This window comes from Anas acuta, chromosome 24, assembly GCF_963932015.1.
Source record: "Anas acuta chromosome 24, bAnaAcu1.1, whole genome shotgun sequence".
NCBI classification, from domain to species: Eukaryota; Metazoa; Chordata; class Aves; order Anseriformes; family Anatidae; genus Anas; species Anas acuta.
In genome coordinates this window covers 1,258,668-1,279,888 of record NC_089002.1, presented here as the reverse complement: position 1 = coordinate 1,279,888, position 21,221 = coordinate 1,258,668, and the positions used below count along the sequence as shown (strand labels likewise).

Sequence of the window (21,221 nt, the reverse complement as noted above, 5' to 3'; positions counted from 1 at the left end):
ATTATTGGGAACACTCCAGATTAGTTTTCCTTAGTGCTCTGACAAATTTTGGAGACTTAAAATATTGCTGGACTCTCTTTAAATGTTGGTGCTTCTCCTCATTTCTTGATGATAACAGGGAAGGCTGCTAAGCCAATGGGAGAGATCCGTGTGAAAACACTGGAGGAAATCCGTCGTGAGAAAGCTCTTCGGAGAGGCGAAACTCAAGCCAAAGGCGAGGCTGAAGGGCATGGTAAAACTGAAGATTCCAGCGCAGGGGCAAGACCTGCTCGTGCAGGTCGCATCAAAACTTTCCCTGAAGCCTTGTCTGAAAAAAAGAATAATCGCTTGGTAGAAGAGAAGAAAAAAGCAGGAGAATCCCCTAGCAAGAGCAAAATTCAGGGTGAGTCCAAGAAGCAGCTCGCTCTGTCCGGGCGAATGGATTGCACATTGTAGCCTTTCTCTCTCTCTCTCATGGGACACAAGGATGCACAAATGCACAAAGGAAACAAGTACCCAGCTTTCTTTATTTCTGCCGTTGACAAAACTTTTTTTTGTCTTTTTTTAAAGCACCTGAAAAAGAAGAAAAGAAGGCAGTGAAATTGAACCGGCCTTTTCCTACCCTTTCCTCTGTAGCTGATGTACAGGTGAGTCCTCTGTGAAGACACACATCCATTCGTACAATTTCTGATAATTCTGCCAAGTTTGGTTACTCACCGTGTGCCACCCTCTTGAGTGTGTTCTTACCCTTCAGCACCTGGTAGGAGCTGCAGTGCAGTCTAAATCCTATCGCCAGCAGCATTTCCAGACAACTCTATAATCCTCAAACTTGGAATCAGTCTGTTTATACCACAGCAACAAAGAAACCCTGTTAGCACCAGCTGAAATCTACACGGTTAACATGGAGGGAATTCTTTTTGTTCTTACTGACTTGAGCTGTCAGACGTGAAGGATTTAATACGGAAGGCCAGAGTTCTGTGTTGAAGGAAATCAATCTGTCAGTGGATACTGTATAGGGGAACTTGTATGACTTTCTGCTGCTTAAAAAGAATGTGATAAATAGATGTACAGCAGAACACCCTAGCTGTTTAAAGAAGCTTGCCACAGTGGATATTGCAGATACGCGAGACTGTGTCCATAGTAAAGCATGGCTCTTGTTACATGCAGAATTTTATGGAAAAAAAAAACAAAAACAACAACAGTAACCTGAAGGATATTAATATGCTGTTCCACATCAAGACCATTTTGGAGGGATTGCTGATCAGATTTTCTTAACGAAATCTCCACGCATGGATTTTTTTTTTTTTTTTGTCCTATTCATGCACTACTTTTCTTTCCTTCTAGCCCACTCAGCAGAGTGGAACTCGTAAATGTCCAGAGAAGAGCTTTGAAGAGAGCCGGTGGGAGAAGTGGCAACAGCGAGAACAACAAGAGAAGCTTCGGAAGGAGGAAGCTGCTGTCAAATCTACTGCTGGCTTCTTTAATACTGAACCAGCAGGGAAAGTGGCAGCTCAATTTCAGGGCCAGGAAGCTAAAAGTAAGTGTTGAAGGTTAAGAGTTCCTTAGGTTGTCTTCTGAAATACAGACAGAAGATGACGATTCTCATGCTGTAACTCTGGCTGGGTGCATTTTGCCACGCAATGCTACGAAGCGAAGTGTGTACTTTCTTTTTCTTAGTTTGTTTCTTTTCCTGCCAGCCAGATGTTAGGTAAGGAACGGGAGACTAGAAAATGACACTACAAATTTGGACGTTGTAGAACAACTTAACTGTGGGACATCACTGCAAGGGAGAGGAAGCTGGTACAACAGTTGCATACACTCTTGTCCTACTCTAACTGCTGCTTTTTCCTTTCCTAGAGGGAGCAGGACTTTAACTATAAAAGCTGTCTAGATTTGTGAACCTAGCTGGCACTTAGGATTGCTATGTGTCTGAGGTTTCCCGTGTCCTGGATTATTATTTACTGTAGCTATTGGGTTTCTTTGTTCCTTTGTATGGATTGTTGGTAGACAGAGTTTACTATGTGGAAAACATTCCTGAGAATCCAGGCAATGGCGGTGTAATTCTGCTGGCCAAACGCATTTAACTGTGTAGAAGGACTGTGGAAATGATGAAGAGAACCTGGATTTTTCCTGAGGCGGAGCAAGACTGTATCAGTTCTCTCTTCCTTTTACTCTAGCCAACTTGATGACATCTGCGAAGCCTTCGGGTGGGAAAGTCACTTTCCCCAAGAAGAAGGCACTGAAACGTAAGGCACCTGGGAGTTATCCCTCTGCCGTAGCAGCTGTGGAACTACGGACTGCCTTTGCTGCTGACATGATGGGACCTCCAGCCAAAAAAGCAGCCATGGTAAGGCCAGGGGCTAATGCAGAGATGGATCCCTTGTTAAATTTCTACCCTCCTCTAGGAGAAAAGGTGGAAAACTCAAACGTTCTGCAGGCCTTCTGTTTCCTTTTAAATCCGGGAGCTGTCTCCAGGATGCTTGTAGAACCCTTCTGTATTTAGGAGATGAATGGCACTCTTTAACCGGTACTCTGATGCTGTGATTTCTCTGGTGTGGGGGATTTTGTCCATTCATGCCATGTTCTTAAAAGACACAAGAGCATGAGTAACGTCCAGGTGAATGTGAACTTTCTTCAGGAGCACCTTGGTTTTGTATTTTGGCCACGGCTCCGCAATGCCAGAGGAGAAGCAGTGTGGAGGAAAAAGCTATTAAGGAATCTTTTACCCATGTGTCATAAATACTGTTTTGCTGCTTTCTAGGGTGTTTCAGACGTGCCGGAGCACATCCCAGCCATCAGACTTGAAGAAAATCCCCCAAACAGGTGACAACCCTAACTTGTTCTTTTTCTTAATCAGTGTATATCCCCAGGGAAACGTACGTTCTGTCACATGTGGGAAAAAATGAGGGTTCTGAGATAATTAAAGCCAAAATCCATCAAAGGAATAAGTCACCTGAAACCACTTTCTAGCAGGAAATCTAGCAGGATTGCTTAATTAGGCTTTCTTTAAATGCTGCAAGTCAGCACAGCTTTCCAGTGACTTCTTGGGTTGTCTGAATACCTGAACGAGGAGGAGGTGAAGTTCTACTTCCTCGTGAGGTGATAGATGAGGAGTAGTGTCCTCTGCCTTTTGGTCCTCAAGAATGCCACCTCAACTCCAGGTGCCCTGGCTTCACGGATAAAGCCCCAGACTGAAAAATGTAGCTGGTAACACATCGGGCTCTAAATGTAGCCCTGGGTGGATTGATAACAATCCCTGTGTAAGATTGAAGCGTAGGAGGGCTTGCCTACAGTTTTAAGAGGCGGTTTGCAGAAAAGGGATTTCCCGTTAAGAAATGGCATATCCTGATTGTTCTTTCTTGCTCTCCCAAGACCTGAAGTGCGTCTTGGAAGCCCGGCAAGATTTGAGGAGCAGATGGAGATCAATCTCGAGACCTCGACCTCAGCTTCTTCCCAGCTAGAAGAGGCACGCACACGCCAGCTGAGTTCCACAGGGAACGCGCCCTTATCTGCGGATGAAGATTTTGAGAAGCTACTTTGGGAAATCTCAGGAGGCAGACGGGAAGCCGAAATCGACTTAGACCCAGGGAAGGACGACGATGACCTCCTCCTTGAACTCTCCGAGATGATTGACAGTTGAACCGCGTAGTCCTATGGTATATTTAAAAAAAAATAAAAATTAAAACTGTTCTTCTTGTTGGATACCCCGAGATGATCCTTTTTCTAACTGAGGCTTTGCAATGAGACTTAAAGCACAGTCCGAAGTGGTAGAAATTGGCAGGATCTGCACTCAGTTGTCCTAAATTTCCCTGCTGGTCAGAGTTAAGGTCTTGTGCGTCTGTTCTGTAACTATAGGTGGCTACCTTCGATATCGAGAGGACAAAGCACTTCTTTTGGCACAGAAAGATCTCCATTGGCACGCCACGGTGGCTGCAAATCGATCTTCTGATGGAGCGATGCTCTGAAGGCTTAAAGGTAAAGCTTCTTCCTTCCTCCCCCCTTGGCACAACTCGATGTTGGGCACATTGTGAAGCTTCGGTGTTCTGATTTCTCGGACAGTTGATACCCAAATCCTGGAGTTACTATGTCGACTCTTGACTTTTACTTGTGTATGCCATTGTTTTGACTGTACCCGTGTCAGATGATGAAGCTGTAGGGGTGGGAGGGAGCAGAATCGTTATTCCAGTGTGTTGTGGAGCAAACTTGCTGCCAGGAGTGGGGGTGGGGGTCAGCCACCCAGCCTTACTTTCAGTTATCAGGGATGATCAACTGGTGAAAAGCAGCAGCTCTGCCATGCGGCTCCGCTACCCCCACTCCCTTCTGTTGTGCTGTACCAAAGTTCCCCCAGGCTTTGGTTGGTGCTTTTTGTTGGTGTGAGGAATCCGGGGCGAGCAGTCGGGACTCTGCCGCAGTCACGGGGTCGATGAAGGGTTGTTTAAGTGCCTCTTGGTTTTAAAAGTTGCTCCCCTGAGCTGCTGGCTCTGCTGCCTGCTACAGCAAATGTTCGGGTGCCATCAGCATCGCGCTTGGGCGTGGGCACTGACCCTGCGGAGGACAGAGCTGAGATTCGGGTGTATTGTGTACCCTGCCACCAGCCATCGATTTTTATTTCTTTTTTTCCCCTAGCAGATCAATTTTGAATTATTTTCCGAACTTTTTGCGGCACGGTAGGCTCTTCCCGCTATGATTTGTGAAGCTGTGGGGGCCCTCAGGCATTTGCTGCTGGCAGAGGAAAAGCGCTTGTTGAATTTGTTGTAAATACTTAATGTTGGGACAAAACCACGCATCTGTGTGTGTGTGTGTGTGTGTGTGTTTGTGCTGTGACGCCCCGGCCCCACCAGGGAAAACCTCCACCAATGAAACTGCTGCTGGAGCTCACGCAGGCCTTCATCGTGCCGAAGGACTTCACGGGGACTTCTGCCGGCTCCGGGAGAAAAACCAAAAATCAGGACAAGGAGAGCTCAGAGGCTGTGCCCACCTGCCCTCGCTTTCCCTTCACCCCAAGCCCTGTTCTACCATGATTCAAAGATCAAAGCCGAAATTCCTTGAAGTGGTATATTCTTTATTGCAGCGCTTTATTAATAGCTTTTATTAATAGCTTTATTAATAGCTTTTATTGCAGCTATTTCAGTGTCCGGAGGCATCCAAGTTTCGAGTTCCCTTGCTAATTGGTTTCCAAAAATAGTGGGGCTATTCTCGAATCCTTGAGGTAGTACTGTCCACGTCAGCTGCGTCTTTCTGCCTGAATCGGGATTTTCCCATTCAAAGGCAAATAGGTTTTGGCTTTCTGTGGCTAAGGCTAGGCAGAAGAAGGCGTCTTTTAAATCCAGTACGGTACACCAGACTTGACTATTCTTTAATTTAGTCAGCAAAGTATAAGGGTTTGCCACTACTGGATGTATATCCTCGGTGATTTTATTTATGGCCCTCAAATCCTGAACTAACCTATAGCTTTTTCATCTGCCTTTTTAATTGGCAATATGGGTGTATTGTATTCCGATTCGCATTCAATCAATAATCCATACTGTAAAAATTTATCAATTATCTCTTTAATTCCTTTCCTATCTTCTATCCTCAAAGGATATTACTTAACCTTAATGGGTTTCTCTCCTGGCTTTAATTTAATAATTATTAAGGTCACATTTTTAGCTCTTCCAGGGACTTCGGTAGCCCAAGCTCCTGGACATACTTGATCTGTGATCTCTAAAGGTATTTCACTTTTAGGGTCAGTTTGTATTAGTGCCAAGCTTAACACGTTTATTAGTTGTTCTTCTCCTATTCTTAATTCCATTTTCCCTTTTTCAAAGACAATTTCTGCTCCTAATTGCTCTAATAAATCTCTACCTAAGAGTGCCCATGGGGAGTTAGTTAGGCATATATAAAAATCTGTGTATGCCCCATTGTTTCCCTAACTTGTACTTCAAAGGTTCACAAAAATAAGCCTTTTCAGTTACACCTTTTACCCTAACATAATCATTCTGTAAAGGCATTAATGCTTGATTTAGAACTGAATACGTTGCCCCATATCAATAAGAAATTTCACTTCCATTCCTCCCCTAGCTTCATTATAACCAGTGGAGGATCCGCTAGGATAGCTTCCCCAGGTCCCCGTTATTCCTGTTGAAATCAGGGACCAATGATTACCCTAGAAAAAGGCTAGTCAATTTGTCCTCCGAAGCCAGGTCCAAACCGTTTTGTTTTATTTATTTATTTATTTTCATTACATTTCAGAGCTGGTCCAAAAATTCCATAGGGGTTTCGTTTAGACCTTGTTGGAAGCATATTCTCAATTAAGCTTCGGTGTTCTGCTGCCTGCTACAGCAAATGTTCGGGTGCCATCAGCATCGCGCTTGGGCGTGGGCACTGACCCTGCGGAGGACAGAGCTGAGATTCGGGTGTATTGTGTACCCTGCCACCAGCCATCGATTTTTATTTCTTTTTTCCCCTAGCAGATCAATTTTGAATTATTTTCCGAACTTTTTGAGGCATGGTAGGCTCTTCCCGCTATGATTTGTGAAGCTGTGGGGGCCCTCAGGCATTTGCTGCTGGCAGAGGAAAAGCGCTTGTTGAATTTGTTGTAAATACTTAATGTTGGGACAAAACCACGCGTCTCTGTGTTGAGGGATGGGGATCAAGAAGCAACCCCACTGCTATGCCAGAGTCCCTATAGGCAGTGTGGGTTTTCTCTCTATGCAAGCCTACATTATTCAGAGGCAGAGTATGGCTTCGTCCATTCAAGGTCCAGAATCAGTTGTCAAATGCTAGGCAAAGCCAGTGGCTCCTGGGCTATGGGACAAACTAACCCTAGAGCAAAACTCCTCCTTGTCCTCTTACCTGGGGCCCTTTCTGCGATGCCTTTAGGGTGAGTCAAGGCTATGATCTCCACCTTCTGGGGATGGTGTTTGAGCTATGTCCTACCTCAGTGCTGAGACTCTTTTGCCTCTGTAGAGGCCCTTTGCCATGACACGAGTGACGATGAGAACTAAAATCAACTAGCCTCTGAAACGTTCTTGTTCCCAAGCACAGTTTTTTCACTGGCTTGCTTTAACTCCTAGTTTTTGGCCGAGAAGCTGTTGTTTCTCTGTGCCTTTAATAAGAGGCTTTCTCTGGAGCCAAGTCAGGATGGCAAGATTGAGCTGGGCAAGGCTATCGAGGAGGAAATTCAATCTTCCCAGCTGGGTGTCTGACCCTTGGAGCCCGGGCCAACTGATCTGAAGCGGCTGTAAAAGCTTTATTTCGCAGCATCGCTGTCTTCCCTGCTCGCATTCTAGGCACGGTGTTTCTGCTGACAGCATCTTCCACCTCCTCAGCAGAAGCTGCTTCTTTCTTTAAACGTAGAACAGGCTGGACGCAAAGAAAGAAACTGTTAGCGGTGCTTTTAGCTATTTAAATGGGGAGAAAACCAGCCAATGTTTATTTCTTTGTCCAGGGCGGACACGAATGCTTGCGTGACGTGGGCTCCTCTCCCACGTCCTTAATTGCCAAGCCGGTAGCGGCTCTGGTGACGTGTCCCGTGGGTGTCTGTGCAGTGACGGGGCTGCCTCACCCCTGTGTACCCCAGGACAGACATTTGGGGGGCTCTTTGCTGCTACCACAGGGCGCAACCTGCGGGTCCTGGGGCAGGCAGGATGAGTGCTGCTGGGCCCGGAGGGTAGGCCTGGCCTGAGAGGAGACAGTAAAGGAGGCAGGTTTGGGGCTTAAAGCAGGCTTGTCCTGCCCCAGCCTTCTCCGGAACCTGTGTGCCTGGCTCTGGAAAGCCGGGACAAGACATAAAATGACTCGCAGCTTGCCAAGAGAGCTGCGGTGCTGGAGGAATGGCCGCCTCAAGGGGCTGAGGCCAGGCACCATCACGGGCAGGACTCGAGAGACGAGGCACGATCTTGGCACAGACACAGAAGGGAAGGGGAAGCACTGCTCTGCTGGCCCTGAGCGGTGCAGCCCCAGGAGAAAAAAAAAATCTGTCTTTCCTTCCGCTGATGTCCACGCTGAAGGGGCAGAAGGGTTCCGTGCTGTTGCTTGGGTCAGCCTTGTTGCCAGGTTGGGAATGTTTAGCCTACCGGTGCTTCGGTGCTGTTGGGCTGCACTCAGAGTGTGAGCTCTGGGCGTTATTTCTCAACTACTGCGTTATTGGAGCGTACGGAGCCGAGATATTCTGCGGATAGGTGATTTAAGCCACGTCAGAACCACCGCTGTGGCGTGTGCCAGCATCGGACGCCCGTTCGACTGATCGGGCGGAGCAGGTGAATTGAATTTGGTGCTGGGTGGCGAGGTGGTGTTGGGAGAAGAGCTAGGCTAAGGAGAGCTTCCTCTTGCTCTGCCCCTTCCCATCTCAAACGGCCGCTTCCTGGGGAGATGGGTTCGTTGGGAGGCTAACTACAACGTTACAGTGAGGATGAGGAATCCTCTTTAGTCCCGTAGGTATTTGCTGCCAGGCCGCAGCGTTGATTTCAGAAATTGTATTTAAAAAAGGAAAAAGAAAGGAAATCCGTATTCTTTAACATACTCTCTTGTCTCGGAGAGTAGATGTAGGAGCTTCAGCAGTGCCCTTCCTCCCGAAAGGATTCCCAGTGTCTGCTCAGACACTGAGGAGGAAAATAGAGGAGAGCCACCCGATATAAATAAAGGCAAGAAGGGGTTATGGATTAAGGGAAAACCACTACTTCAAAAATTGGTGCTCTCTACAAACCGGTTAAGGGTTTGGGACCTGCAGGTGCTGCCTCCACCTGTGTGCGTTGCAGTCGTGCCTGTTGCCACTGAGCAAAACGGGGAGAGCTGCTTTGTCGAACGCGGCGTGTTAAAGCACGTGCCACTGCCTGGAAGAAAAGCACGGACTTCCCTCGTGTGGGACTTCTTCCCTAGCCATCTGTGGTTTACCTGATGGTTTCCCATAAGCTGTGAATGTTTAAAAGAAAAAAACCAACAAAACCCAACCCCAACGTTGAGAGTGGTGAGGCAGATCCTCACCTGGGGCCTCAGAATCAGCGGTGACATCACCATGCGAAGCATTGTGTGCGCTTCGGGTCGGGGCTGCTGCGAGCCTCGCAGCGGGGAGGGAGAGCGGATGCGGGGTGCCTCTGTGTCAGCCCTCTGCCCTGGTGGCTTCGTGAGCACTGAGAGTTTGACTCCTGTGTTCCCAGCTTTCGCTTCCGCACCTGCGGTGTGGCAGAGCCAGCGAGCTGCTTCCTCAGCTGGAGGAGGAAGAGGAGTGACCTCAACGTTGCCGAGGTAAAGCACAATTCTTGAAAAGATTTGGCAAAGATGTGGGTTGTAGCAGCGCGGCTGCTGCAGCTGTAGCAGATCCTGGAGCATTGGAGAAGACAGAGAGGGGTTTCTTCGTGAAAAGAATGCTGTTAAAAGTGTTTTCATGCCAGAAATGAGGATAAACGCCTCTGTTGTTTGACATCCTCTATTGACCTGGCACATTGGCATTACAGCGTACCTGGCACGCTGTTTGTATTAAAAAAACAGGTATTTTAGTCAGGGCAGGCCAGAAACCTGCCTTGGCACTTCCACATGGCAGCAATGCTTACAGACCCTGCATCCTGGCTGCCAGGCCAGGATCTAAATCCGATGGTGCTGTTGGTAAACTGAAGCTCAGGAAGCGCTTCTGGGTTTTTCTGTACTTCCATGTGAATTTTGACCCTGTGAAGATGGTGTCTTAAGCTATTTTCGGAACAACAAATAGGTTGAAAAGCAGTTTCAGTTTAACATCTGCATGCTTGGGTGTTATTAACAGAGCTTTGTATACTGAGCTGGTGCTTGGTAGGAGAAAAAACATAAACCTTACCTGGGAAACTTGGACCCCCTCAGCTACATGCTGCTAGGAGGAAACTCAGATGTAAGAACACACTTAAATAACACATCAGCAGAGCTGTTGTGCTCCTGACCACCAAAGGCACCTTTTTCCAACACCGTCGTACTGGAAGTTGATGCAGCCGGTTCCATCCGTAACGTGGGACTGTAGAGTGCTGTAACAGAAATATTTTTTCACAGCTTTGGAGAAAGTGAAGCAGAGAAAACCACACATAACCACTGATAGCTGGACCCCAAACTGCCACAGACTGACAGTGATGCCCACTGGATATCTCCTGAGACCCTGCTGCCTTCTGACTGCTCCAGCAGAAGTCCCGTTTTAATTAGCCAGCAGGTCCCTCTGAGTGGCTTTGCTAAAACTCCCGCCGTAGGAAGTATCCTACGGGAGCCAAGTTGCTAAACTGATGTGTGGGTTTCCCTTAACCCCCTCACCCCTGACTTTCCAGCTCCTGACGACACTGCCAACGTGTGCAGTGTCACCGTGTGCCAACTAGGTGCCAGCTGCCATGGTTTGTATATTGTAAAAGTAGTGATTTGGGACTCGTGAGCACTGAGAACAGGTTAGCAATTGCTTCAGAGCTTTACTTGTGTCGCTCTGGGGCAGGGAGATGGGTGAAACATCTTAGGCTTGAAAGTGATTCCCTGCAGAGTGACGTGCTCAGATCTGCACAACAGATCTGTCGTTCTGGTCACCTTATTAGATCCCTGCTTGAGAGGGTGCTTGCAAGAATCGATTCCTCTTCACCTTGATGTGTCAAGCTAAAGACAAATCTGTGCCGAAGCACTGTCTGATCAGACGAGTGGCTCGGTTCAGGATTGTTCTTTGACAGCTGCAGAAACACCAGGACAGTCGGCGCCTTCAGGAACAGATTAATTTGATCTTGAGGCTGTCATAAAACAGGTCCCTGAAGTTTGAAGACTCTTCCAATAGTTTGGGCCAGCAAGGAGCAGCTGTAGCTGGCGGCTGCGGTAACTCGGGGCTCAGAGTCTCAGAGAGCGTGGTGAAAGGTGACCCCCAGCTGGCTGCTGGAGGAAGCTGAGGCAGCGTTCAGCTCTAACCTTTGCCTTCTTGGCTGGCATCTTTGCACTCCTGCTGTCAGTGGGTGTTGAGTGTCCTTCCCCCCAGCCTCAGCACGTGCCCTCAGATGTAGGCAGCGTTTAGCAGCTAGAATTCACTCCAATATAAAGAGTACAAATCATGCGTTTTCTGCTTTTGCTTTGGAACTCTTAGCTTGAGGTTTTCCTGCAGGCCATGAGGTTTCTTGCAGCAGCAGGGATGAGTTCTGTTAGCAAGAGGCTGTTCTGTGCTTCGACTGTGGGAAGATGAATGGTTCCCTGTGCACCGTTAAATAGAACTTGACACCTAGCACACCGCACTTGCAGCCTGTGGGGTGCTTTAACAAGCAGGTAAATCAGCAGAGGCTGTTTTGCAGCCGGGGTGATGCTGGCTGATTAAAAAGCAGGGGCAGAACAAGGAGTTTCTGGTGTTTGTTCTTGCTTGTCATCCGACTCTCCACTTCCACTGTTCTTTAAAAAAACAAAAACAAAAACAAACAAAAAAAAAAACAAGGGGTAAGCATCTTGAATATCTTTACTAGAAATGGAAGGCACAAAACAAGCCAGCAACAGAGACTGTCCAAGAGAAATACTTGGTGCTTTATAAACAAACAAGGAAGTACCCTTAGGTAGGTGTGATAATCCTCCTCTAATGCGTTTTTGGAGTGCAAAAATAGATTTGTCCCTTTCTTGCTCTTCTCTCCAGGACAAAGGCAGAATAGCCAACTGCAAAGTTAGAGCAGGGAGGTCCGTTTGTTCCATACTGAGAAAGACAAGCCTGTAAAACAAACTAGACAGATTTTCTTTGTGTTATTTATCTTCCTTCAGCAAAGGCAAAGCTTATGACACCTGTTGGTGTGTATTTCCAGGATTTGGGAAAAAGGCTTTGCTCTCTTCGAGAGACTGATAACTTGATTTGATCAACTGAAGAAAGCTGGAAAACTGTTTGTTCCTCATTATTTTTCGCTTGTTACTTTCTTTAGGGTTACTTTTAAAAAGCAGATTTCACTGATCACAAGCCAGTAGAAGACTTTCAGCCCAAGCAAGGGTGAAGACAGCTCTCTCCAAGAGCAGAGGAAGTCCCTGTGGAGAGAAGCCGAGCTTGTTAGCAGAACTCGTCGGCATGTCTAAACAAGGAGACGATTGCTACTTCTATTTCTATTCTACCTGTACCAAGGTATGGCTGGCTTTCCTTTGCTTTGCTTTGTTTCCCCATTTTTTTCAGGAAGGAGTAGATTAGGAGGAGGAAGCACACTGGTCTGTGGTTAACTTGAGAACCAGATAGATTCTGAATTCAGTTGTAGCAACATTAGGCAGCAGCATGGCCATTTTTGAGGCTGTACTCTCTTTTCCTTGTTGGTTTCCTTTTGGTTCCAGGGAGACAAATGTGCCTACCGCCACTGCGAAGCTGCTCTGGGCAATGAGACGGTCTGCAAGCTGTGGCAGGAGGGTCGTTGTTTCAGGAATGTCTGCCGATTCAGACACATGGAAATTGACGTGAGTGCCTAACGATGTGTTCTCAAAAGAAATCAACAAAAGCCTTTTTCAGTGCCCTAGGTGTACTGATGGTGCTTTTGCAGGATAGATTCGTTTGCTTCCAAATCATACTGGTTTCTCTTACCAAGAGAGGGGGTGGGAGGAAGCAGAGGGAAATAAAATCAATGCCTTAGGTATGTCTTAGCAAGATATATATGTGTTTTGATTATTAGATGCTGACAGTTTTCTCAACAGATGCAGAATAGCTGTTAAATAGACTGCTAAAACCTGCTGGAGCAGGGGGGTAATAAACAGGCTGTTCTATCCTCATGGGAGCAGGCTTGATAAGGAACTATTGGGTCTCTTCTGAGCCACAGTCCTTCAGCTAACGCTGTTCTAGCTGCCTGGGGTAGGAAGTGGGGAAAGTTAAAGGTGCAGAAGAACTAAGTCTCCAAGAAGTAGTTCTAGACAGGGTTAACCTAGGCAATTTCGGATGTTCTTTTTCCCTCTGAATAATCCTAGTATAATCCTAGGTGTATTAGTTTAACCCACCCTCAACTGATGTCTGCGAGTGCCTGTCTTCTCAAACTGAATGATGACAAATCTAAATGTGCATAGTGGTTGCAGCTTATGCAAACTTTGTGAATATGCCCAGAAATACTCCACTTAACTGAGAACCTGACCTTTGGAATGATGTTTCAGCACTGTGTTGTGACAGCTGTCATGATCTGGAGCTGCGCATCTCTTTGCAAGCCTCAGGTGCATGTTATCACGAGCTTTTCTTTCTTTCTGTCTTCAGAAAAAGCGCAGTGAGATTCCTTGCTACTGGGAGAACCAGCCGGGAGGCTGTCAGAAAGCCAACTGTGCTTTTCATCATGCAAAGGGACGTTACATCGATGGACAATTCTTACCACCAAGCAAGAGTGAGTTTAGGTCCTTTTTCTTTAAGCGCTGAAGACTTAATGTTGAGTATTACTTCGTGGGTGCCAATCCTGTAGGGGGCATCAGGTAACTGTTCATTTGTGAGTGCAGGAAAAGGTCTGCAGTCATAGGTGGTCAGTTAAACCGAGTGTACTGCTGGTGTTTGTTTTCTGCTTTCGTGCTCGGCTTCTCTTTGCTTTGTGTGATGTTTGCCTTGCAGTTTGCTTCCTGTTGTTTCATCTTTTGCTGGGTGGTAGGGAGATGTGTTGTTGTTCGAAGGGAAGTCATTGTTCCCGGTGTAAACAGTGATGGGATGGGCAAAAGGAGATGCTGAATTCGTTGTCTGTGCGGGTTATCTGCCTTTCCTACCATCTCTTTGCATTGTGGTCAAAGTTTTAAACTGCCATATTACCGATGATCCTCCTCTTCCTCTAGCTACACTGCCAAGTCCGCCTGAGTCCGCGGACGATGAGTTGAAAGTGGCTCAGATGTCACTGCAGCAAAAGAAACTTTCTGTCCAGTCAAATCCCTCTCCACAGCTAAGGGGGTGATGAAAGTGGAAAACTCTGAAAATGTCCCAAGCCCTACACACCCTCCAGTTGTAATCAATGCTGCAGATGATGATGAAGATGATGATGGTGAGCATGTGTTGGTTCTTGGAAGGAATTTGTGCTGTAAATGATTGTGTTAAATCTTTGGTTCTTGAAGGAATCTGTGCTGTACATGAATGTAGAAATCACAGATGACCCGAGGTCTGACTAGCGATAGGGCAGGCAGTCTGGCCAGGTCACTGGTGGCTTTGTCTGGCAGTCAGTGGACAGAACCTGAAACGTTGGAGGAAAGCTTAGAACCACTCCTGCTTTAGCTGGTCTGTTGTGTAAAGTTCTGTGTGAAACTAGGAAGGAAATTTCTTATTCCTGTCTGAAGAGCAACGTGTTGTGTAGTAGTTAAAGCTGCAGAGAGAATCTAGAGTCCTAGATGTTTTGTCCTAGTGTATTCTACTTCGGAGTTCAATAGGGGGGTAACTGAAAAACAGAAGAGTAACGAGAAGAAAGAGCTGTAGAAGACAGTGCTATATAAGAAGCAATTTCTGAAGCATTAAAGAGGCTGACAGTGGCAGGTGTGGACACAGTATGACAGGAGTTTGTGTATAAATTGTTTAGAGCTGTGCAAATGCCTTTTAAAGGGAAAAAAGCGTGGAAGTACTTTTACTCGTAGACATTCACCTTAGAAAGGACTATTTCTCAGCATTTGTACCTAATAATATTCTGCTTGCTTATGCAGCTTTGTTCTGCACAAAGTATAGCTGTCAAGCAGACTCAGATTCACGCTCTACTATCTCAGCTGGAATTTGGAGGAAGCACTGAGACTCGTAATATTTTTTTTCTATGTTAATTATAGTTAAAATATGAGTTTATGTGGTTTAGCTGTCAAAACAGTGTCTGACTGGGTTTTTTGGACATGGGCTAACAGGATAATATTTCTGTTGGCTACTGGTTTCTGTGAAATAGAAAAAAAAATCCCTTTTGTTTTAGGGGAGGAACCTGTGGTTCGACTAGATCTTGCTGATAGACAAGGAAAACGGAAAGCCTCCGCAGGTAAGAACTTTTTATGAGCTTTTACGTAGGTGCTGCCTTCTATACATGACTGCATTAAAGAGTATTTTTGAGGTATGAAAGGAAAATACATTGCAGTGGAGATCTGTGTTGACTGCAGAAATGGCAAAAAAAAATAAAAAAAATCATTTAGCAGCTGAAAGGCAATTCTATGAAAATATGCTTGAAAAATAGAAGCTTATTGTTGGCTGTTCTCAAACCTTCCTGCAAAGAAAAGTTCTTACAATATTCCTTGTTTTCTCTGAAGATGATGTAAGCACCGTTCCAGTGAAGCGCAGCCTTGCTGAAAGGCTGGGGAAGAAGGTAGAGGCTCCGGGAAATGCTGACAAAGCCCCCAAGAGAGATCCAGGTACTAAACGGGCATCTGGATTGGATTCCTGGGTTTTGTATTTAGTCTTTCTGTTTGTCCTTTTCCAGTGATGTTTCTTTTTGCATGTTGGCTGAGGTCGTAATCACTGGGATTCAAAGTTCCCTTTCCTGTCTTGTTTTGAACTGTGAACCTGAAGTTGACATTATGCAGCCTCCCTAATTCGTTCTGTTTCTGTTTTGCAGTTCAAGTTGCCAAGTCTCTGAAGGACAGGCTGGGATTACCTCCTAAACAGACCAGCACTGAGAGAGGTAACAGCTAGATATTAAATATGCTTTCTCCTCCTTCCTTTCCATGAACTTGGACTGCTTTCATCCATCCCTAAAAACTAATGTAAACGAAAACAAAGAACTGATGCCTCTTGCTTGAGTGTTGAAGCTCTTCTGACAGCCACTATCAGAAATCTGGCTCTAGGTGTGTGTTTCTTTTCTACTTGTGCCTTGTCAAGGTTTTTAGCTGCTTCTGTGAACCGTTACGTACCATTAGAATAGAACCACTGCCAGGAGCAGGAATTTGAAATGCAGTCTGAAAAAGTACTAAAGTAAAGCAGCATTTCTGTGTAGCAGTTCTCTCTGGGTAGGGCTGGTCTTCAAAATACAAGTGGCTCAGAGGAGGAGGAGAATGTTGTTCTAAGGATATTGTTCTAAGATGCATTATTGGGAACACTCCAGATTAGTTTTCCTTAGTGCTCTGACAAATTTTGGAGACTTAAAATATTGCTGGACTCTCTTTAAATGTTGGTGCTTCTCATTTCTTGATGATGACAGGGAAGGCTGCTAAGCCGATGGGAGAGATCCGTGTGAAAACACTGGAGGAAATCCGTCGTGAGAAAGCTCTTCGGGGACGCGAAACTCAAGCCAAAGGCGAGGCTGAAGGGCATGGTAAAACTGAAGATTCCAGCGCAGGGGCAAGACCTGCTCGTGCAGGTCGCATCAAAACTTTCCCTGAAGCCTTGTCTGAAAAAAAGAATAATCGCTTGGTAGAAGAGAAGAAAAAAGCAGGAGAATCCCCTAGCAAGAGCAAAATTCAGGGTGAGTCCAAGAAGCAGCTCGCTCTGTCCGGGCGAATGGATTGCACATTGTAGCCTTTCTCTCTCTCTCTCATGGGACACGAGGATGCACAAATGCACAAAGGAAACAAGTACCCAGCTTTCTTTATTTCTGCCGTTGACAAAACTTTTTTTTGTCTTATTTTAAAGCACCTGAAAAAGAAGAAAAGAAGGCAGTGAAATTGAACCGGCCTTTTCCTACCCTTTCCTCTGTAGCTGATGTACAGGTGAGTCCTCTGTGAAGACACACATCCATTCGTACAATTTCTGATAATTCTGCCAAGTTTGGTTACTCACCGTGTGCCACCCTCTTGAGTGTGTTCTTACCCTTCAGCACCTGGTAGGAGCTGCAGTGCAGTCTAAATCCTATCGCCAGCAGCATTTCCAGACAACTCTGTAATCCTCAAACTTGGAATCAGTCTGTTTATACCACAGCAACAAAGAAACCCTGTTAGCACCAGCTGAAATCTACACGGTTAACGTGGAGGGAATTCTTTTTGTTCTTACTGACTTGAGCTGTCAGACGTGAAGGATTTAATACGGAAGGCCAGAGTTCTGTGTTGAAGGAAATCAATCTGTCAGGGGATACTGTATAGGGGAACTTGTATGACTTTCTGCTGCTTAAAAAGAATGTGATAAATAGATGTACAGCAGAACACCCTAGCTGTCTAAAGAAGCTTGCCACAGTGGATATTGCAGATATGCGAGACTGTGTCCATAGTAAAGCATGGCTCTTGTTACATGCAGAATTTTATGGAAAAAAAAAAAAAAAAAAACAACAACAGTAACCTGAAGGATATTAATATGCTGTTCCACATCAAGACCATTTTGGAGGGATTGCTGATCAGATTTTCTTAACGAAATCTCCACGCATGGATTTTTTTTTTTTTTTTGTCCTATTCATGCACTACTTTTCTTTCCTTCTAGCCCACTCAGCAGAGTGGAACTCGTAAATGTCCAGAGAAGAGCTTTGAAGAGAGCCGGTGGGAGAAGTGGCAACAGCGAGAACAACAAGAGAAGCTTCGGAAGGAGGAAGCTGCTGTCAAATCTACTGCTGGCTTCTTTAATACTGAACCAGCAGGGAAAGTGGCAGCTCAATTTCAGGGCCAGGAAGCTAAAAGTAAGTGTTGAAGGTTAAGAGTTCCTTAGGTTGTCTTCTGAAATACAGACAGAAGATGACGATTCTCATGCTGTAACTCTGGCTGGGTGCATTTTGCCACGCAATGCTACGAAGCGAAGTGTGTACTTTCTTTTTCTTAGTTTGTTTCTTTTCCTGCCAGCCAGATGTTAGGTAAGGAACGGGAGACTAGAAAATGACACTACAAATTTGGACGTTGTAGAACAACTTAACTGTGGGACATCACTGCAAGGGAGAGGAAGCTGGTACAACAGTTGCATACACTCTTGTCCTACTCTAACTGCTGCTTTTTCCTTTCCTAGAGGGAGCAGGACTTTAACTATAAAAGCTGTCTAGATTTGTGAACCTAGCTGGCACTTAGGATTGCTATGTGTCTGAGGTTTGCCTTGTCCTGGATTATTATTTACTGTAGCTATTGGGTTTCTTTGTTCCTTTGTATGGATTGTTGGTAGACAGAGTTTACTATGTGGAAAACATTCCTGAGAATCCAGGCAATGGCAGTGTAATTCTGCTGGCCAAATGCATTTAACTGTGTAGAAGGACTGTGGAAATGATGAAGAGAACCTGGATTTTTCCTGAGGCGGAGCAAGACTGTATCAGTTCTCTCTTCCTTTTACTCTAGCCAACTTGATGACATCTGCGAAGCCTTCGGGTGGGAAAGTCACTTTCCCCAAGAAGAAGGCACTGAAACGTAAGGCACCTGGGAGTTATCCCTCTGCCGTAGCAGCTGTGGAACTACGGACTGCCTTTGCTGCTGACATGATGGGACCTCCAGCCAAAAAAGCAGCCATGGTAAGGCCAGGGGCTAATGCAGAGATGGATCCCTTGTTAAATTTCTACCCTCCTCTAGGAGAAAAGGTGGAAAACTCAAACGTTCTGCAGGCCTTCTGTTTCCTTTTAAATCCGGGAGCTGTCTCCAGGATGCTTGTAGAACCCTTCTGTATTTAGGAGATGAATGGCACTCTTTAACCGGTACTCTGATGCTGTGATTTCTCTGGTGTGGGGGATTTTGTCCATTCATGCCATGTTCTTAAAAGACACAAGAGCATGAGTAACGTCCAGGTGAATGTGAACTTTCTTCAGGAGCACCTTGGTTTTGTATTTTGGCCACGGCTCCGCAATGCCAGAGGAGAAGCAGTGTGGAGGAAAAAGCTATTAAGGAATCTTTTACCCATGTGTCATAAATACTGTTTTGCTGCTTTCTAGGGTGTTTCAGACGTGCCGGAGCACATCCCAGCCATCAGACTTGAAGAAAATCCCCCAAACAGGTGACAACCCCAACTTGTTCTTTTTCTTGATCAGTGTATATCCCCAGGGAAACGTACGTTCTGTCACATGTGGGAAAAAATGAGGGTTCTGAGATAATTAAAGCCAAAATCCATCAAAGGAATAAGTCACCTGAAACCGCTTTCTAGCAGGAAATCTAGCAGGATTGCTTAATTAGGCTTTCTTTAAATGCTGCAAGTCAGCACAGCTTTCCAGTGACTTCTTGGGTTGTCTGAATACCTGAACGAGGAGGAGGTGAAGTTCTACTTCCTCGTGAGGTGATAGATGAGGAGTAGTGTCCTCTGCCTTTTGGTCCTCAAGAATGCCACCTCAACTCCAGGTGCCCTGGCTTCACGGATAAAGCCCCAGACTGAAAAATGTAGCTGGTAACACATCGGGCTCTAAATGTAGCCCTGGGTGGATTGATAACAATCCCTGTGTAAGACTGAAGCGTAGGAGGGCTTGTCTACAGTTTTAAGAGCCGGTTTGCAGAAAAGGGATTTCCCGTTAAGAAATGGCATATCCTGATTGTTCTTTCTTGCTCTCCCAAGACCTGAAGTGCGTCTTGGAAGCCCGGCAAGATTTGAGGAGCAGATGGAGATCGATCTCGAGACCTCGACCTCAGCTTCTTCCCAGCTAGAAGAGGCACGCACATGCCAGCTGAGTTCCACAGGGAACGCGCCCTTATCTGCGGATGAAGATTTTGAGAAGCTACTTTGGGAAATCTCAGGAGGCAGACTGGAAGCCGAAATCGACTTAGACCCAGGGAAGGACGAGGATGACCTCCTCCTTGAACTCTCCGAGATGATTGACAGTTGAACCGTGTAGTCCTATGGTATATTTAAAAAAAAAAAAAAAAATTAAAACTGTTCTTCTTGTTGGTGTACTGGGTCTGGCTGGAATGTTAACTTTCCCGGCAGCAGCCCATACACTGCCGTACTCTGTACTTGTAGCTGGAACAACAGATTTATCACAGCAGTGTTGTGTCTATTGCTGAGCTGCGGTGGCACAGTATTGGGCCTTTCTCTCACCCTCCTAGGGGATGGGCAAAAAGTGTGGAGAGAAACATCACTAGGGCAGCTGACCTAAACCAATCAAAGGGATATTCGATACCAAGTGATGTCACACTCAGCAATAAAAGGTGGAAACAGGAAGAAGAGGGGAGGGGTGGGCTCTCGTTGAGAAGACGTCGGTCCTCCTCTTGAACACCGTCTGCGTGCGTTGAGGCCTTGCTTCAAGGACGTGGTCAATCAGCGCTCATTTTTGGGATGTAGAGAGTAATTTCTTTCCTCTGCACTTCCATATAGCCTTCATTTATTTTGTTTGTTTGTTTTCCTCCCTTCTTTTTATTTTCCCTTTTCCCCTCCCTTTTCCCCTTTCCCTTTTTATTTCCCCTTAGTTAAATTGTTTAGTTCATGGTAGTCTTTATTTAATTATTATAATTATTTCCCTTTAATTAAATTAGTCTTATCTCAACCCGTGAGTTGTTCTTTGCTTTACTTCTCCCCCTCCTCATCTAAAGGAGGGGGAGTGAGAGAGCGGTTGTGGGGTTTAGTTGCCCAGCATGGTAAAACCACCACAGTTGGATACCCGTTCCACGGGGAACGCGCCCTTATCTGCGGATGAAGATTTTGAGAAGCTACTTTGGGAAATCTCAGGAGGCAGACTGGAAGCCGAAATCGACTTAGACCCAGGGAAGGACGAGGATGACCTCCTCCTTGAACTCTCCGAGATGATTGACAGTTGAACCGCGTAGTCCTATGGTATATTTAAAAAAAAAATAAAAATTAAAACTGTTCTTCTTGTTGGATACCCCGAGGTGATCCTTTTTCTAACTGAGGCTTTGCAATGAGACTTAAAGCACAGTCCGAAGTGGTAGAAATTGGCAGGATCTGCTCTCAGTTGTCCTAAATTTCCCTGCTGGTCAGAGTTAAGGTCTTGTGCATCCGTTCTGTAACTATAGGTGACTACCTTCGATATCGAGAGGACAAAGCACTTCTTTTGGCACAGAAAGATCTCCATTGGCACGCCACGGTGGCTGCAAATCGATCTTCTGATGGAGCGATGCTCTGAAGGCTTAAAGGTCAAGCTTCTTCCTTCCTCCCCCCTTGGCACAACTCGATGTTGGGCACATTGTGAAGCTTCGGTGTTCTGATTTCTCAGACAGTTGATACCCAAATCCTGGAGTTACTATGTCGACTCTTGACTTTTACTCGTGTATGCCATTGTTTTGACTGTACCCGTGTCAGATGATGAAGCTGTAGGGGTGGGAGGGAGCAGAATCGTTATTCCAGTGTGTTGTGGACCAAACTTGCTGCCAGGAGTGGGGGTGGGGGTCATCCACCCAGCCTTACTTTCAGTTATCAGGGATGATCAACTGGTGAAAAGCAGCAGCTCTGCCATGCGGCTCCGCTACCCCCACTCCCTTCTGTTGTGCTGTACCAAAGTTCCCCCAGGCTTTGGTTGGTGCTTTTTGTTGGTGTGAGGAATCCGGGGCGAGCAGTCAGGACTCTGCCGCAGTCACGGGGTCGATGAAGGGTT

The 21,221-nt window shown here is 46.0% G+C and overlaps 1 protein-coding gene and 1 pseudogene across 1 annotated transcript; both read left to right on the top strand.

Moving 5' to 3' along the window:
• The first annotated feature begins 119 nt into the window (after window positions 1-119).
• LOC137843948 (zinc finger CCCH domain-containing protein 11A-like) lies at window positions 120-4,198 on the top strand. The gene is made up of 6 exons (XM_068659772.1): window positions 120-382; window positions 550-626; window positions 1,324-1,516; window positions 2,157-2,326; window positions 2,741-2,802; window positions 3,352-4,198. Exons 1-6 carry the CDS (start codon window positions 136-138, stop codon window positions 3,617-3,619), a joined length of 1,017 nt encoding a protein of 338 aa, XP_068515873.1. The 5' UTR covers window positions 120-135; the 3' UTR covers window positions 3,620-4,198.
• A 7,164-nt stretch (window positions 4,199-11,362) lies between these two features.
• On the top strand, window positions 11,363-20,490 carry LOC137843872 (zinc finger CCCH domain-containing protein 11A-like; annotated as a pseudogene).
• Window positions 20,491-21,221: the final 731 nt, after the last annotated feature.